Genomic DNA, 14,270 nt, shown 5'->3' with positions numbered 1-14,270 from the left:
GGGGGTGACAGTTCACATTACAACCGCTGGGTGGCTACATTTAGAAACCTACAGCATAAACATCTCCTTACAGTGTATCAAAAAATCAGTCTTTTTTGCTCGAATTTAGTCATTTCGCAGCACTGATCTTGAGAAATGATGAATAGGCGCTGATCTGCCATACCCGATAGCTTGTAAGAACTGATCGGTGGGAGTGCGGGGTGTTGGATCCCCATCAATCTTCTATAGAATACCTATCCCATAGACAGGTCATCCATATGTCGTGACTAGACAATTCCTTTAAGGACTACAATTTATGACATTACAAATTAAAAATGTTATGGGCCATTATTCTTAAAGGGGGGTATAATTCACATCACAACCATTGGGTGGCTACATTTAGACATATAGAGACTTGTTGATACACTGTCAGGAGATGTTTAAGCTGTATGTTTGCTGACATTTAGTTATCTCACAGCACTCATCTTGGGATATGTCATGCGAACAGAAAAGTTAATACACGACTAACTACAAACTATAAACTAAGACTACCACTACATAAGCTTATTCTTCTGAAAGGCTATTTCAATAGCATTTTACAGGTTTAACTACCAAAGATCATGTAAATTAGTATCTATATAGCAATTACAGAAGCAGATTACTTCTTAATACAGCTGGTAGAAAAGTAATCAGAGTGAAAATAACGCACAGACTGCAATGAAATATACACTTTTAGTATTAACCTATTACTGTGTCAAGAATATTAGATTTTTTCGCCTGTTGACAATGTTGGGGATGAAAATTCTCAGACTGAAAGAAAATATATTGCAAATGCCATCCAAGAGAGGAAGCTACCCAAGTCAATGTCAGGCCCTTTGGCAATCATTTCTACATTACCAGCCAGCAACTCATCTACAGACAGCCTGTTTCAGGGTATTTACCCCTCATCAGTGTAGAGTAGAGTTTAGCTTGAAACTGTACATCCTATTTTATTTAGTTGCCTCTAGATTTACTGCTACTATATAGGTAGTATGAATTATGGGTGGAGGAAGTTAGTTTACCTATCCTAGACGCATAGTCCTCTGTCTGTCCCACCAATGTGACATCATCAAATAGTTTGACATGACATTGTAAAATAACTGTGTGATGTCAACTGATGTCATATCAACACCAGGGGGCCATATGTAAACTATCCCTATACAGTAGCTTTTATCTCTTTCCCGACAGAAGAGAAAGTCGGGATTAATTAAAAAAAGCCTGTTACTTTATTTTCTAAGATCTCTAGTGAATGCCATGTTCACTTTGTGCCCTTTTTGTGCCATGAGTGATTAATGCAAAGTATCAGATCTACAGTGGCTTACCAATAAACCGAACACAGTGATTAGATTTTTGTTCATAAATTTTATTGATTTGATGGGATTCCCTAATGAGCTAATGGCAACCTGGGGTGGCACAATCTAGTACGAACACTATCCAAATAAGATTCCTTTTAGCCCCTACGAGGTGAGCAGCACCAGGTGTGTCCGAATAATGATTATCTACATTTCTGAAATAACTAGATTAGTCAACATGGGAATGGAGGGATCGGAGCTGTTAGATAATTACTAATCTTATGTCTAAGGTCCGCTTTACACTAAGCATTATAGATAAAATATAGGACACTGACTCCTTGTAAAATCACAATTTGGATAAATTCCGCAGACTGAAGGCATTGCTTTCCATCACAATCGTTTTGCAATTTCTACATATATGGCTTGTTCAATTCAAGACAAATATTGACCATGATTACATTTTCTGAAGATGTGATAAGTATCACTCACCATATCCTGTGTCCTGTTATCTTTTCCTGATATGATTAAGAAATAGTTCCAAGCCAATAACAGCAAAAAAGCCAATGGGATCATGTACAGCTCAAAATTCCAGACCACAAGGAGAAAGATCTGCAGACACAAAAATACAAGCCATTGTATCAAATGTTATCTGCAGCTGATATATTTCTAATGTATATTACAGGATAGGAGAAATTCAATATTCGGAATAGATTCCAATGTATCAAACGTTAACACAGATGTAGCAGTCTGAAATGTATTTATATTACTGTGGGCAGTGTCAATATTCACTGACAAAATAATAAAAACTCAGAGTACATTTCTTAATTTCTACAGTGCAGAAATTCATGTGTTTATTTATATATACAGTACAGACCAAAAGTTTGGACACACCTTCTCATTTAAAGGTTTTTCTGTATTTTCATGACTATGAAAATTGTACATTCACACTGAAGGCATCAAAACTATGAATTAACACATGTGGAATTATATACTTAACAAAAAAGTGGTCTGTACTGTATATATTGTAAGGTAGCGCTATTCATCATGTTGAGGGGCACTCACTTCACCGGGTCAATGAAAGCACACATACAAGGTTTTCCGGTAATCTAAAGTCCAGCAGTTTATTAAACATCATAAACTGCCTATAACATAGTCCATTTCAGTGGCTCGCAGGCATGTTACACATGTAATATCCTAGAACCTTTTCAGTGGCAGCTATGCCCGCTTGGCTTCAGATACATCCTTCAGCAAGGTAACATCAATGTCCATTTCAAGCACCGATTTTACCTTTGCAGGGTCTAGCGGCTTCCATCAGCTCTGTTCTGCCAAAGCTGTGGCCTAAGGCTCACCAGGTGTGGCCTCCAGGCCTCGTGCCTTCCAGGGCTAATGGTGTCCCAGACACAGGGATCAGGTCTCTTGACCCCCTGTGTTTCAAAACCATCCAGATATATATATATATATCCCTCTGTGCTCACAGGACCCGTGATGATGTCACAGTCATGTGATCAGTCACCTGAAGGGGAGGTACGTGGTCAGCCAGAACACACCCCCTCAGACATTTTGGCAATGCAGCAAGCTGCTGCATTACAATATATATATATATATACCGAGTGGTCCAAAAGTAGGTGGACAGAAAGTGTAATAAGGTTATGAAGGGGGAGATTTATCAAACACTAAATTGCAGCCGCCTGTCTGGATCATCCTCCAATAAACCATGAATTATATGTGGACGATAAGCTTTCCACCCAATAGATTTCAGGATTCGCATGATAGAAGCTCGTGAAATTCCCAATTCCAACGAGGCTCTTCTGGAGGACTTTTTTGGACTCTGAACAAATGTTTCAGCAACAAGTTGTTTATTATCTTCTGTACAGACTGTTTTGGGTCGACCAGTTTTTGGAGCATTAAGGATTGAGCCAGTGGCATTGAATTTGTCATGAATGCGGTAAATGATTTGTCTCTTTGGGGCTTGAGTACCAAATGTCTCAACCCAATTTGCTCTAACGATTTCAGCATTTTGAAATTTCCAATACTCTGTTAAAATCCATTTTCTTTGATCTGTATTTAAATTATTTGCCATTTTGTGTTATCTGAATTATCTGAAAAGAAAACAGATTTGGGGGAGATCTATCTGTGAAAACTAGATCTGTGAAACTGGCTCAGCTGCCCTTAGCAACCAATCGGACTCCACCTTTCATTTTCCAAAGAGTCTGTGAGGAATGAAAAGTGGAATCTGATTGGTTGCTAAGGGCAACTGAGCCAGTTTCACTTTACACCATGTTTGATAAATCTCCCCCTTCATAACCTTATTACACTTTCTGTCCACCTACTTTTGGACCACCCTGTATATATATATATATATATATATATATATATATATATATATATATATACACACACACAACGCCGTGCAAAAGTTTTAGGCAGGTGTGGATAAAATGCTGCAAAGTAAGAATAATGTCCAATATAGAAGTGTTAATAGTTTATCTTTATCAATTAAAAAAAAGCAAAGTGAATGAACAAAAGAGAAATCTAAATCAAATCAATATTTGGTGTGATCGCCCATTGCCTTCAATATAGCATCAAAACATCAATTCTTCTAGATACACTTATAAAAGGCCCCGACTACTAACGGCAGGGGTGAGATTCCGTTTTGATACAGTGATGCCACTAACAGGACAGATGAGCTTCAAAAGAAAAACGGTGGTAAAACAATAACAAGATTTATTGTAACATGTATGGGGAAGAAAAGTGAATAAAATAAACAGTAAAATTTTTAACCCAAGAACTCGTACAAAAGAATTGTGTTTTATTTTTCTTACCAGGAGAACAGCCACATATACCTGGTCCCAGTAAGGGGATGTCTTCCCTTGGGCCAATAATGCCACCCCTCTCCCCTAAATGTGTCCAGACTTAAACAGGGCTAGTTGTAAGGGGAAGCCGTAATATGTGTCTTTTCTCCTGGTTCACAATCTTAATACTATTCCCAATCAATAAACTTTCTGGGATCCCAATATGATCAAACTCAGCTGTACAGCTAGGCGTATTACAACCCAAGTTCACCTAACAAGAATAACATATAAAATAAACAACCATATTCAATTCCCATTTACAAGAACACAGATTATAGCAAATTCATTTGATTAGCATTCTCTGCGGGAAATTCAATCCAGACAGGTGAGTGCCTTGGGAGCTTAACCACGGACTGTTGCCTTTCTAAATTTCGCACTGCGCTATCAACAGTCGTTGACAAGATGAACACAGTTCGAGCCTTACTGACACCGTCCCATAGAGACTAGTCATTTAGATTGGTCTCAACACCTAGCTGACCCTCAGGGAGAATTTAAAATAAGAAGAACATGAGGTACCTCATCCTTGTTTAAAACATAGGGTGCTTTACCCTCCGCGGGCGCCGTGTCACAGTTCACAAGATGGCCAGCTCTTTTCAATGTTGTCCCACTGTTGAACTTCCCCGCGCTCTTCACAGAACAGAAATAGAGGATTATTGTCCCAGACGTCACCAATCACAGGAGCACGAAACTGCTGCACTCCAAGGGGGAACCAGATTCGCCTACTCCGGACCTTCCTTTTTTCCTCATCCACCAGGAGCTCCCAGACCACACGCTTCACATCCTAACTCCATCTCCCTGGCAACCCTACCCCTCTCCACCAAACAAACTTTATCCATCCTCAGCTTGAGTGGCAGAGCAATGATGAAATGAAAGTATTTTATAAATCAAGCAGCAAAATTGCATTTTCACTGCACAGTTCGTCTATTATTTGCATTGCAGCATTCATAAAATGATTCAAGTATTGTTTTGTTAACACTTAATAAAATTTAGATCAACAGTGAGTGTCACTAACATCTAGTGGTCAGATGTTATCGTTACAGGTGTGGCCTCCACTCACAGTCATCACCAACACACATATCTCTATACACTCTCTTACACACTTACACACAGTTTTTGAAGGATCTTGGCAGGGAGATGGTTCCAAACATCTTGGATAAATAACAACAGGTCTTCTGTGGATGTAGGCTTTAGCAAATCCTTCTGTCTCTTCATGTAATGTAAACCCAGGCAGACTCAATGATGTTGAGATCAGGGCTCTGTAGGACCATATCATCACTTCCCTGTTCTTCTCTATGCTAAAGATAGTTCTTAATTACATTCATTGGCTTTATGTTTGTGATCATTTACCTGCTGCAGAATAAATTTGTCTGTATGTTTCAGCATTAAGGACACCATTAATCCTGACCAAATTCCCAAATCTATTTGATGAAATGCATCTCCAGACTTGCAAGGAATCTCCATCAAGATTCACAGTTTCCCACAGACACTCATTATTATCCTGCTCTCCAGCCATTTGGTGACAAATTGCTTCTGTTAGAGTCAAATATTTCACAGCAGTCCTGAACACTTGCTGATATTTTTCTGCATCCCAGTTCCTATGTTTTTGTGTGTAGTTGAGTCTCTTGGCCTTGTTTCCATGTTGAAGGTATAACTTTTGGATACAATTCTTTCATGATGATCATTTCTTGCAAGACTTGTCCAAATGGTTTATCATTGTAGCCGGGTCCCACTGATTGCTGACAGTTATGAGCTGATGACATTGCTGGACATCTTTCGATTTCAAAGGAAAGCATGATGTGTCTTTCATCTTCTGTACTAAGCTCGAAAAGAGGTCGTTCTTGAAGAATGGAAAAAGATAGATGTTGAAACATGTTGCCAACTTTTTCATTCCATGCCTAGAAGACTTGGATCTGTCCTTAAAATGAATCTGTCACCATATTTGACCTCTCTAAACTATTAATATGGGCATACAGGTTATAGACTGCTGAGAAAAGTCCTACCTGTATGCCTCATATCAGATGCCTTGTTGTTGATAAATAGTGTTGAGCGAGTATGTTCTGTTCCGAGTATGCTCGGGCCGAGCTCCGAGTATTTACAGCTGCTCAGTGATAAGGTTAATGGCTCCTGTGTGCATGATTTGCAGCTGTTTGACAGTTTTATTACATGTGAGGAATGTGTAAGAAATAGACATTCCTCCCATGTAATAAAACTGTCAAACAGTCGCAAATCATGCACACGGGAGCGATTCAACCATATCATCAAGCAGCTATAAATACTTGGAGCTCGGCCCGAGCATACTCGGCGAAAGGGTTAATAGAACATACTCGCTCAACACTATTGATAAATCATATTTTATCACTTCATATAAATGAGCTGTCAGCCTCCAGAGATTATTATACATGAAGGGGCCATTACCAGTGTGATGTGTAACGGCCGCTCTGCTCTCCAGATCTCACTGCAGAGCTGTGTGTGATTATACCTGACACATCTGCAGGTTCCTCATAGCTTCAGCTTCCATCTCACAGGCAGACAGGGTCGCAATATTTAAACCAATCTTCCAGCTATGAGTTATACCCATAAAAAAAAACGAAGAGATCCATAGAGCATTTAAAAGCAAAAAATTTTTATTAACCATATATAGAACAGTTACAATATCTGCTATTAGGGAATGCTTCAAAAAAAAAGGACACTAAGGTAACCTGACCATAGGGAGAGTATCCAAAACTCATATGTCATTAACAATAGTCCAAATAAGGGGTAAAAGATAATAATAAGATAATGTATAAAAGAAATATACAGTCCCATGGTGAAGGGTTGCTTTAACTTACCTGTTAAAAATCAATAGACATACAGACTTAAATAGGCTGTCGGCGCAGGATCCTGGAAGGCTGAGTACCTCCTAAATTTTTTATTTTATGTACTTCACACAGTTTAAGACCCACTTTCCTGAAAGTGAACAACCCTTTTAACAAATGAGCTATGTAATACAACCCCCCCCCCCACTTTCCTTTCAAATAATAATATCTACTGTAACTCCCTGTGATCTGTTATGGCCTGGACAGGATAGTGGCATTTATGCACTTTTCTTCAGCAATATGTAATATTACCCTGTGCCCACTGAAATTGTATGATCAAGGTCGTGCCATTGTAATATTATAATATTCCCACTGAAATCAAAGTATGATCATGTAGTACATGGTAGTGCAAAATCCTCCAGGGGAAATATGTACAAAAAATATCCCAAAAATTGCAATTCTTTTTCAAACGATATGACACAATTACTTTAAATGTTACACCTGCATAAATAATACATTTCTTTCATAAAGAAATTATTGTACCCCAAATTTTGGAAAAAAAAACCTTGAACAATTATTTCCTATTATTCCAAATAGAGCTTCCAATTAGTTATGATAAACTTTCCTTATTCATTTTTTACTGTTCCTCATAAAAGGTTTCTATTATTTCACCCTTGAGACAATGCTACTTCACTTCAATGGTAAAATTATTGACAATAGAGTAGAAGCAATGTGTGAAGAATTACAATGACCGTGAATTCCAGAAGAGTTCAACCTATTTATATTACTGATTAACACTGAATCATTATTTAATACCAAAGACCTTCATCTCACTGGTGTAACAATGTCAGATGAACCGGCGGATGATGCAAATGTCAAGTCTCATACAGCATGCCTGAAGGTCCTTTTGTTGGAAATCAGAAGTGATTAGGAAAAATTCTTATTCTGCGGTTAACAGTAAACATACATAAGAAGAAATGAAGAAATTGCTTTTAGCAGAGCTGCCTGGAATAATAACGATACCAGTGATCACAGCATTTAAAAGAAAGTCATCAACTATTTCACTGCAGAACAAATCCTGCAGGGCTCTCTCACACTGCAAGAAGGAATAAGGAAACACAAATCCCAATGTAATTCAGTGATTGAGCACTGATTACAAAGAGTCCATAGCAAAGTGAACAAAAGTGTTTAATAACATTCGATAATTTGGACGAGTTACAAGTGACCCCTAGTTCATTAGCACTCTTTTCTTCTTGAAAAAGCCTTTTAAATGTCTTATTTTTGTACATGTGTTTCTGGTGGCTTTTTTTTATTATATACTAGTATTTTTTTTATTTTTATGTCTATTAACCTATGGAAAAAAATGGAAAAAATGCCTTAGGTTACATTATATATGCAAATTGTCTCTTCAGAGAGGAAGAGGACTTAAACTGTAGTGCCACCTATAGGAAGTCTTAGCCTCTCATTTAGCCAAATCAGATGTCATACTTTGCACTGATGAGGGGCAATACCCCGAAACACCGTGTCTGCAAATTATGATTGTGATTTGGCTTTCATTCTAAGTCATATTGCAAGGCTCATTAAAGAGTCGATAATAACTTGTAGGATTGCTACTTCCAATAGGTGGCGCTAGAGTTCAAGTTCTCTTCCTCTCTGAAGTGACAATTTTCATATTTAATTTGCCAGAGGAGCATGCAAGGCGTTTAAGTCTCTTCATATTGGCATGCCAGACCTGGCTTGTTACTCTCCACAAGGAGTAACCTTACCCCTTAGGTTCAATAGAAAAGAAAAAAAGGTAAAGGGAGCACTCACCGAATTTTCATGGAAAAATCCTTTATTTTATGGACCCGTAGAAGCAGGGCCGGCGTCAGCACCCGGCGTATCCGGGCAAGTGCCGGGGCCCTGGAAAATCAGAGGGGCCCACCGCCCACTCACTGTCAGGGCCCACCACCCACTCACTGTCGGGGCCCACCGCCCACTCACTGTCGGGGCCCTGGCCGCTTCCTCGGCACCTGTTCAGTGACGCAGGCGCTGCTTGATTGCCGGCACTCCCCCAGACATGGCCGCGCGCTGTGCGGCTGTGTCTGCTAGTAATGACACGGCAGGGTCGACGGCACTGCACCTTTAATTGTGCTTGTGTGTCGTCATTACTAGCAGACACAGCCGCACAGCGCGCGGCCATGTCTGGGGGAGTGCCGGCAATCAAACACCGTCGGAGGTCCTGCACAGATGGGGGGGAGCGGCCCGGACCCGACCGCAAGTGGGCCCCTCTGATGGTCCAGGGCCATGACACGCCGGGGGCCCTGCACTACCCCATACCTGAGGAGCTGCTGGACAGGACACTGGACCGGGGACAGGTGAGTGAGGCTTCCCCAATCCCCATATTAAAAATATTTGTAATGGGTCTGTGTGAGTGCATGTATGTGAATGTCAGTGTGTATGACTGTGTATATATATTTGTCTGTTTTATATATGTTTTTAAGAATTTGTGTAAAAATGTGTGCATGTCTGTATGTGTACATATCTGTGTACCATGTGTGCGTGCATGTGTCTGTGTACCGTGTGTGCGTGCATATGTCTGCGTACCGTGTGTGCGTGCATATGTTTGCGTACCGTGTATGCGTGCATATGTCTGCGTACCGTGTGCGTGCACATGTCTGCGTACCGTATGTGCGTGCATATATCTGCGTACCGTGTGCATGCGCATGTCTGCGTACCGTGTGTGCGTGCACATGTCTGCGTACCGTGTGTGCATGCGCATGTCTGCGTACCGTGTGTGCGTGCACATGTCAGCGTACCGTGTGTGCGTGCGCATGTCTGCATACCGTGTGTGCGTGCATATGTCTGCATACCGTGTGTGCTTGCGCATGTCTGCGTACCGTGTGTGCGTGCATGTGTCTGCGTACCATGTGTGCGTGCGCATGTCTGCGTACCGTGTGTGTGCGCATGTCTGCATATGTGAAGGATGAACTGGCAGGCACGGCCCTGTGTACTATATATATATTTCTCCGTCGTATCTGTGCATCATGAATCGTGTATGTGTTAAAAGGGCCCACTGAGACTCTTTCACCCGGGGCCGGCCCTGCGTAGAAGCACCGGAAGGTTGCGAAACGGCCGTAGTCCTCTGCTGCCCTCTTCCCTGCACCTCCCTCCGGGGTTCCTGCCACATGCCAATCGCCACCATGTTTTGCATTTGAAAATAAAGGATTTTTCCATAAAGATTCGGTGAGTGCTGCCTTTACCTTTTTTTCTCTACTATTGGACATAAACTTGGCTATCTGCACCACCAGACGAATCTCTGAGCACATGAGCTGAGACTAATACAGGTGTCTGCCGAGAGTGATGAACGGTGTGGTGCCAGTAGTACTTCTCTCACCCTGAACTGATTACCCCTTAGGTTGCATTCACACATTTGTGTCATTGAGACCAGTTTCCAACATGATGTTGAAGGCCCCTTGTTCAGCTACATACAATATTACCTGAACCTTATATACAAATGTGACTATGCTTTTATATAAAAAAATGGACAGGTTGTTAAATTATGAGATGCTGCCTTTGTTTGTAAATACTGCATTAAGTATACATATTGGGTGGTAGTGGGACCACCAGGGAACTCACCTGTTCCCCTGTAGGCCAGTTCAAGCCTGCGTGAGATGCAGAGCAGGTCCTTAATGGGTCTGTGTGGTCTTTGATAAAAAAAACAGTCGGATAGTGCGCCGACACTACAAACAAATTTGAGAATGTGGCCTCACCTAAAGCACCCCCCCCAAAACATTTTATTTGGATATGTCATGGAAATGACTGATGGGAAGGCAGTTTTTAAAGAGAGGTGGTAATGTTGCACTTTGGCTTGAGGCTGAAAAAAGATAAGGTAATGTTTCCAGGTAGCAATTCCACTGGCGGGCACTGGACACCTCAGAGACTGGGAGATTGAACCTGCTTTCCTCCAGATAGTAGGAGAGTCTTTTAAGATGAGATTACTATGTGTACCATCGGTGTCTCTGCCCCCTGCTAGGCAGAGACGCCGTCCGCCTTACCGCCGCGCTCCTGGTCCGGCGTCTTCCAGCCCCTCTGCTGCTGTTGGTGCACGCAGCTCCCCGGGTACTGTGCTTAGGGCGCGGGTGCGCGCTCCCTCCCTCTTAAAGGGGCCGGGCGCGCCGTCCTAAAAAGTCCCCGGCCAATGGCCGGAGGACTTTCCCTATTTAAAACACCTCCTCCAATATGGAGGTACCCGTGCAAGGTTGTTGCTCTGTGATTATTACTGTTGCTTCAGCCCTCAGGTCCCTCTGCAAGTCAGTCCTGTCCGCCAGTCTGTTCTTCAGTCCAGCCCGCCAGTCTGACTACTATCCAGCCCGACAATCTGTCTACAGTCCAGTCTTCCAGTCTGTCTATGGGCTCTGCTCGCCTGCTTACCTGGAAGCACCTGTCTGTTACCTGCCGTCCCCGCCAGCCTGCTTACCTGGAAGCACCTGCCTGTTACCTGTCGTGCCCGCCAGCCTGCTTACCTGGAAGCACCTGCCTGTTACCTGCCGTGCCCGCCAGCCTGCCTGCCCGGAACACCCGTCTGGCTATCAGCCGAATCAGCCTGCTTGTCTACCCGGACCACCCGTCAGCCTGCCTGCCGTGCTCATCCGTTGTACTGGTCAGTTCCTGCCATCTGACCCGTGGGAGTCACCTGCTCTCATACAAGGTCAGTCCCAGAGTGGCACCTGGTCCCCCTGCTCAGTCCCTCCCTGGTTCACGGAGTCGATTGAGGCGCTGTGTGACCTTGGTCAGGCCGAGTAGGTACTTAGTCACGCCCCTCTGGTCCCTCCTTGCAAAGCAGCACAGAGGTTCCACCACCCAGATCGGTAACACTATGTGTACATACTTTAAATATTCCCTTATGAACAATATACAGTGGGGAACTTAAAGGAATTGTCCACTACTTTCACATTGATGCCCTATCCGTAGGCACCCCCGCCGATCAGCTGTTATCGGTGCCGGCGGCAGCCACAGGCCGGAAGTGCTTACCTGCTGTGCTTGGCCGTCAAGATGTAGTGGCTGGCGCTTGTTACTGCACATCCTATTCAATAAAATAAGAGGCAGATGAGTAGTACCCCACTGCAGCCACTACAGAAGAACCGCAGGTAAGGACTTCCGGCACCAATAAAAGCTGATCGGCGGGGGTGCCGCGTGCGGGACCATGGCCGATCATACTTTGATGCCCTAAGGATAGGGCATCAATGTGAAAGTAGTGGACAACTCCTATAAGCATTTGATACAGTACCCATTTTGCAAGTTTTCCCACCTACAAAGAATGGAGAGGTCTGTCATTTTTATCGTAGGTACACTGCAACTCTGAGAGACAGAATCTAAAAATAAAAACCAGAAAATCACATTATATGATTTTTAAATAATTAATTACCATTTTATTGCATGAAATAAGTATTTGATCACCTACCAACCAGCAAGAATTCTGTCTCTCACATACCTGTTAGTTTTTCTTTAAGAAGCACTTCTACTCTGCACTCATTACCTGTATTAATTGCACCAATTTGAACTCGTTACCTGTATAAAAAAGAAACTTGTCCACACACTCAATGAATCACACTCCAACCTCTCCACCATGGAGACCAAAGAGCTGTATGCGGACACCAGGGACAAAATTGTAGACCTGCACAAGGCTGGGATGGGCTACGGGACAATAGAAAACACAAGATGGCTGTCAATCTTCCTTGGTCTAGGGCTCCATGCAAGATCTCGCCTTGTGGGGTAAGGATGAGTCTGAGAAATGTCAGGAATCAGCCCAGAACTACACGGAGGACCTGGTCAATGACCTGAAGAGAGCTGGGACCACAGTCTTAAACATTACCATTAGTAACACACTATGCCATCATGGATTAAATTCCTGCAAGGCACGCAAGGTCCCCCTGCTCACACCAGCACATGTCCAGGCCCGATTGAAGTATGCCAATGACTATCTGGATGATCCAGAGGAGGCATGGGAGAAGATCACGTGGTCAGATGAGACCAAAATAGAACTTTTCGGTATCACCTCCACTCGCCTGTGTTTGGAGGAAGATGTACAACCCCAAAAACACCTTCCCAACCGTGAAGCATGGTGGGGGAAACATCATACTTTGGGGGTGCTTTTCTGCAAAGGGGACAGGACTACTGCACTGTATGGAAGGGAGGATGGATGGGGTCATGTATCACAAGATTTTGGCCAACAACCTCCTTCACTCAGTAAGAGCATTGAAGATGGTTCATGGCTGGGCCTTCCAGCATGACAATGACCTGAAACACACAGCCAGTGCAAGTAAGGAGTGGCTCCATAAGAAGCATTTTAAGTTCCTGGAGTGGCCTAGCCAGTCTCCAGACGTGAACCCAATAGAAAATCTTTGGAGGGAGCTGAAACTCAATGTTGCCGAGCGACAGCCCTGAAACCAGAAAGATCTGGAAAAGATCGGTATGGAGGAATGGGAAAAAATTCCTGATGCAGTATGTGAAAACGTGGTCAAGACCTACAGGAAACGTCTGACCTCTATAATTGCAAACAAAGGTTTCTGCATCAAATATTACGTTTTGTTTTTGTATTGTATCAAATACTTATTTCATTCAATAAAACGCAAATTAATTATATAAAAATTATACAATGTTATTTTATGGATTTTTTTAAGATTCTGTCTCTCACAGTTAAAGTGTGCCTACGATAAAAATTACAGACCTCTCCATTCTTTGTAGGTGGGAAAACTTGCAAAATTGGCATATATATGGGGGCAGCATGGTTACTCAGTGGTTAGCACTGCAGCCTTGCAGCGCTGGGGTCCTGGGTTCAAATCCCACCAAGGACGACATCTGCAAGGAGTTTGCATATTCTCCCCAGGTTTGCGTGGGTTTCCTCCAGGTTCACCGGTTTCCTCCCACACTCCAAAGACATACTGATAGGGAATGTGGATTGTGAGCCTCAATGGGGACAGTGCTGATAATGTCTGTAAAGCGCTGTGGAATTAATGGTGCTATATAAGTGAGTAAAATAAAATAAATAAAACTAAATATATATACAGTACAGACCAAAAGTTTGGACACACCTTCTCATTTAAAGATTTTACTGTATTTTCATGACTATGAAAATTGTACTTTCACACCGAAGGCATCAAAACTATGAATTAACACATGTGGAATTATATACTTAACAAAAAAGTGTGAAACAACTGAAAATATGTCTTATATTCTAGGTCCTTCAAAGCAGCCATCTTTTGCTTTGATGACTGCTTTGCACATTCTTGGCATTCTCTTGATGAGCTTCAAGATGTAGTCACTGGAAATGG

General features: G+C 42.4%; 1 protein-coding gene across 8 annotated transcripts in view; it reads right to left on the bottom strand.

Annotated features, from left to right (window-relative positions):
- Positions 1–14,270, bottom strand: part of MCTP1 (multiple C2 and transmembrane domain containing 1) — a 1,157,412-nt gene that overhangs the window by 254,656 nt on the left and 888,486 nt on the right. For all 8 annotated transcript variants that reach the window (XM_073678366.1, XM_073678374.1, XM_073678380.1 and 5 more), the window contains one exon: positions 1,800–1,919. In XM_073678366.1, the coding sequence (XP_073534467.1) occupies positions 1,800–1,919 (120 nt within the window). The remainder of the gene's footprint in view (positions 1–1,799; positions 1,920–14,270) is intronic.

Source organism: Phyllobates terribilis, unplaced genomic scaffold (genome assembly GCF_046119375.1).
Source record: "Phyllobates terribilis strain yellow unplaced genomic scaffold, ASM4611937v1 Scaffold_1__5_contigs__length_1240528914, whole genome shotgun sequence".
NCBI lineage: Eukaryota > Metazoa > Chordata > Amphibia > Anura > Dendrobatidae > Phyllobates > Phyllobates terribilis.
This window is presented reverse-complemented; position numbering and strand designations above follow the sequence as displayed.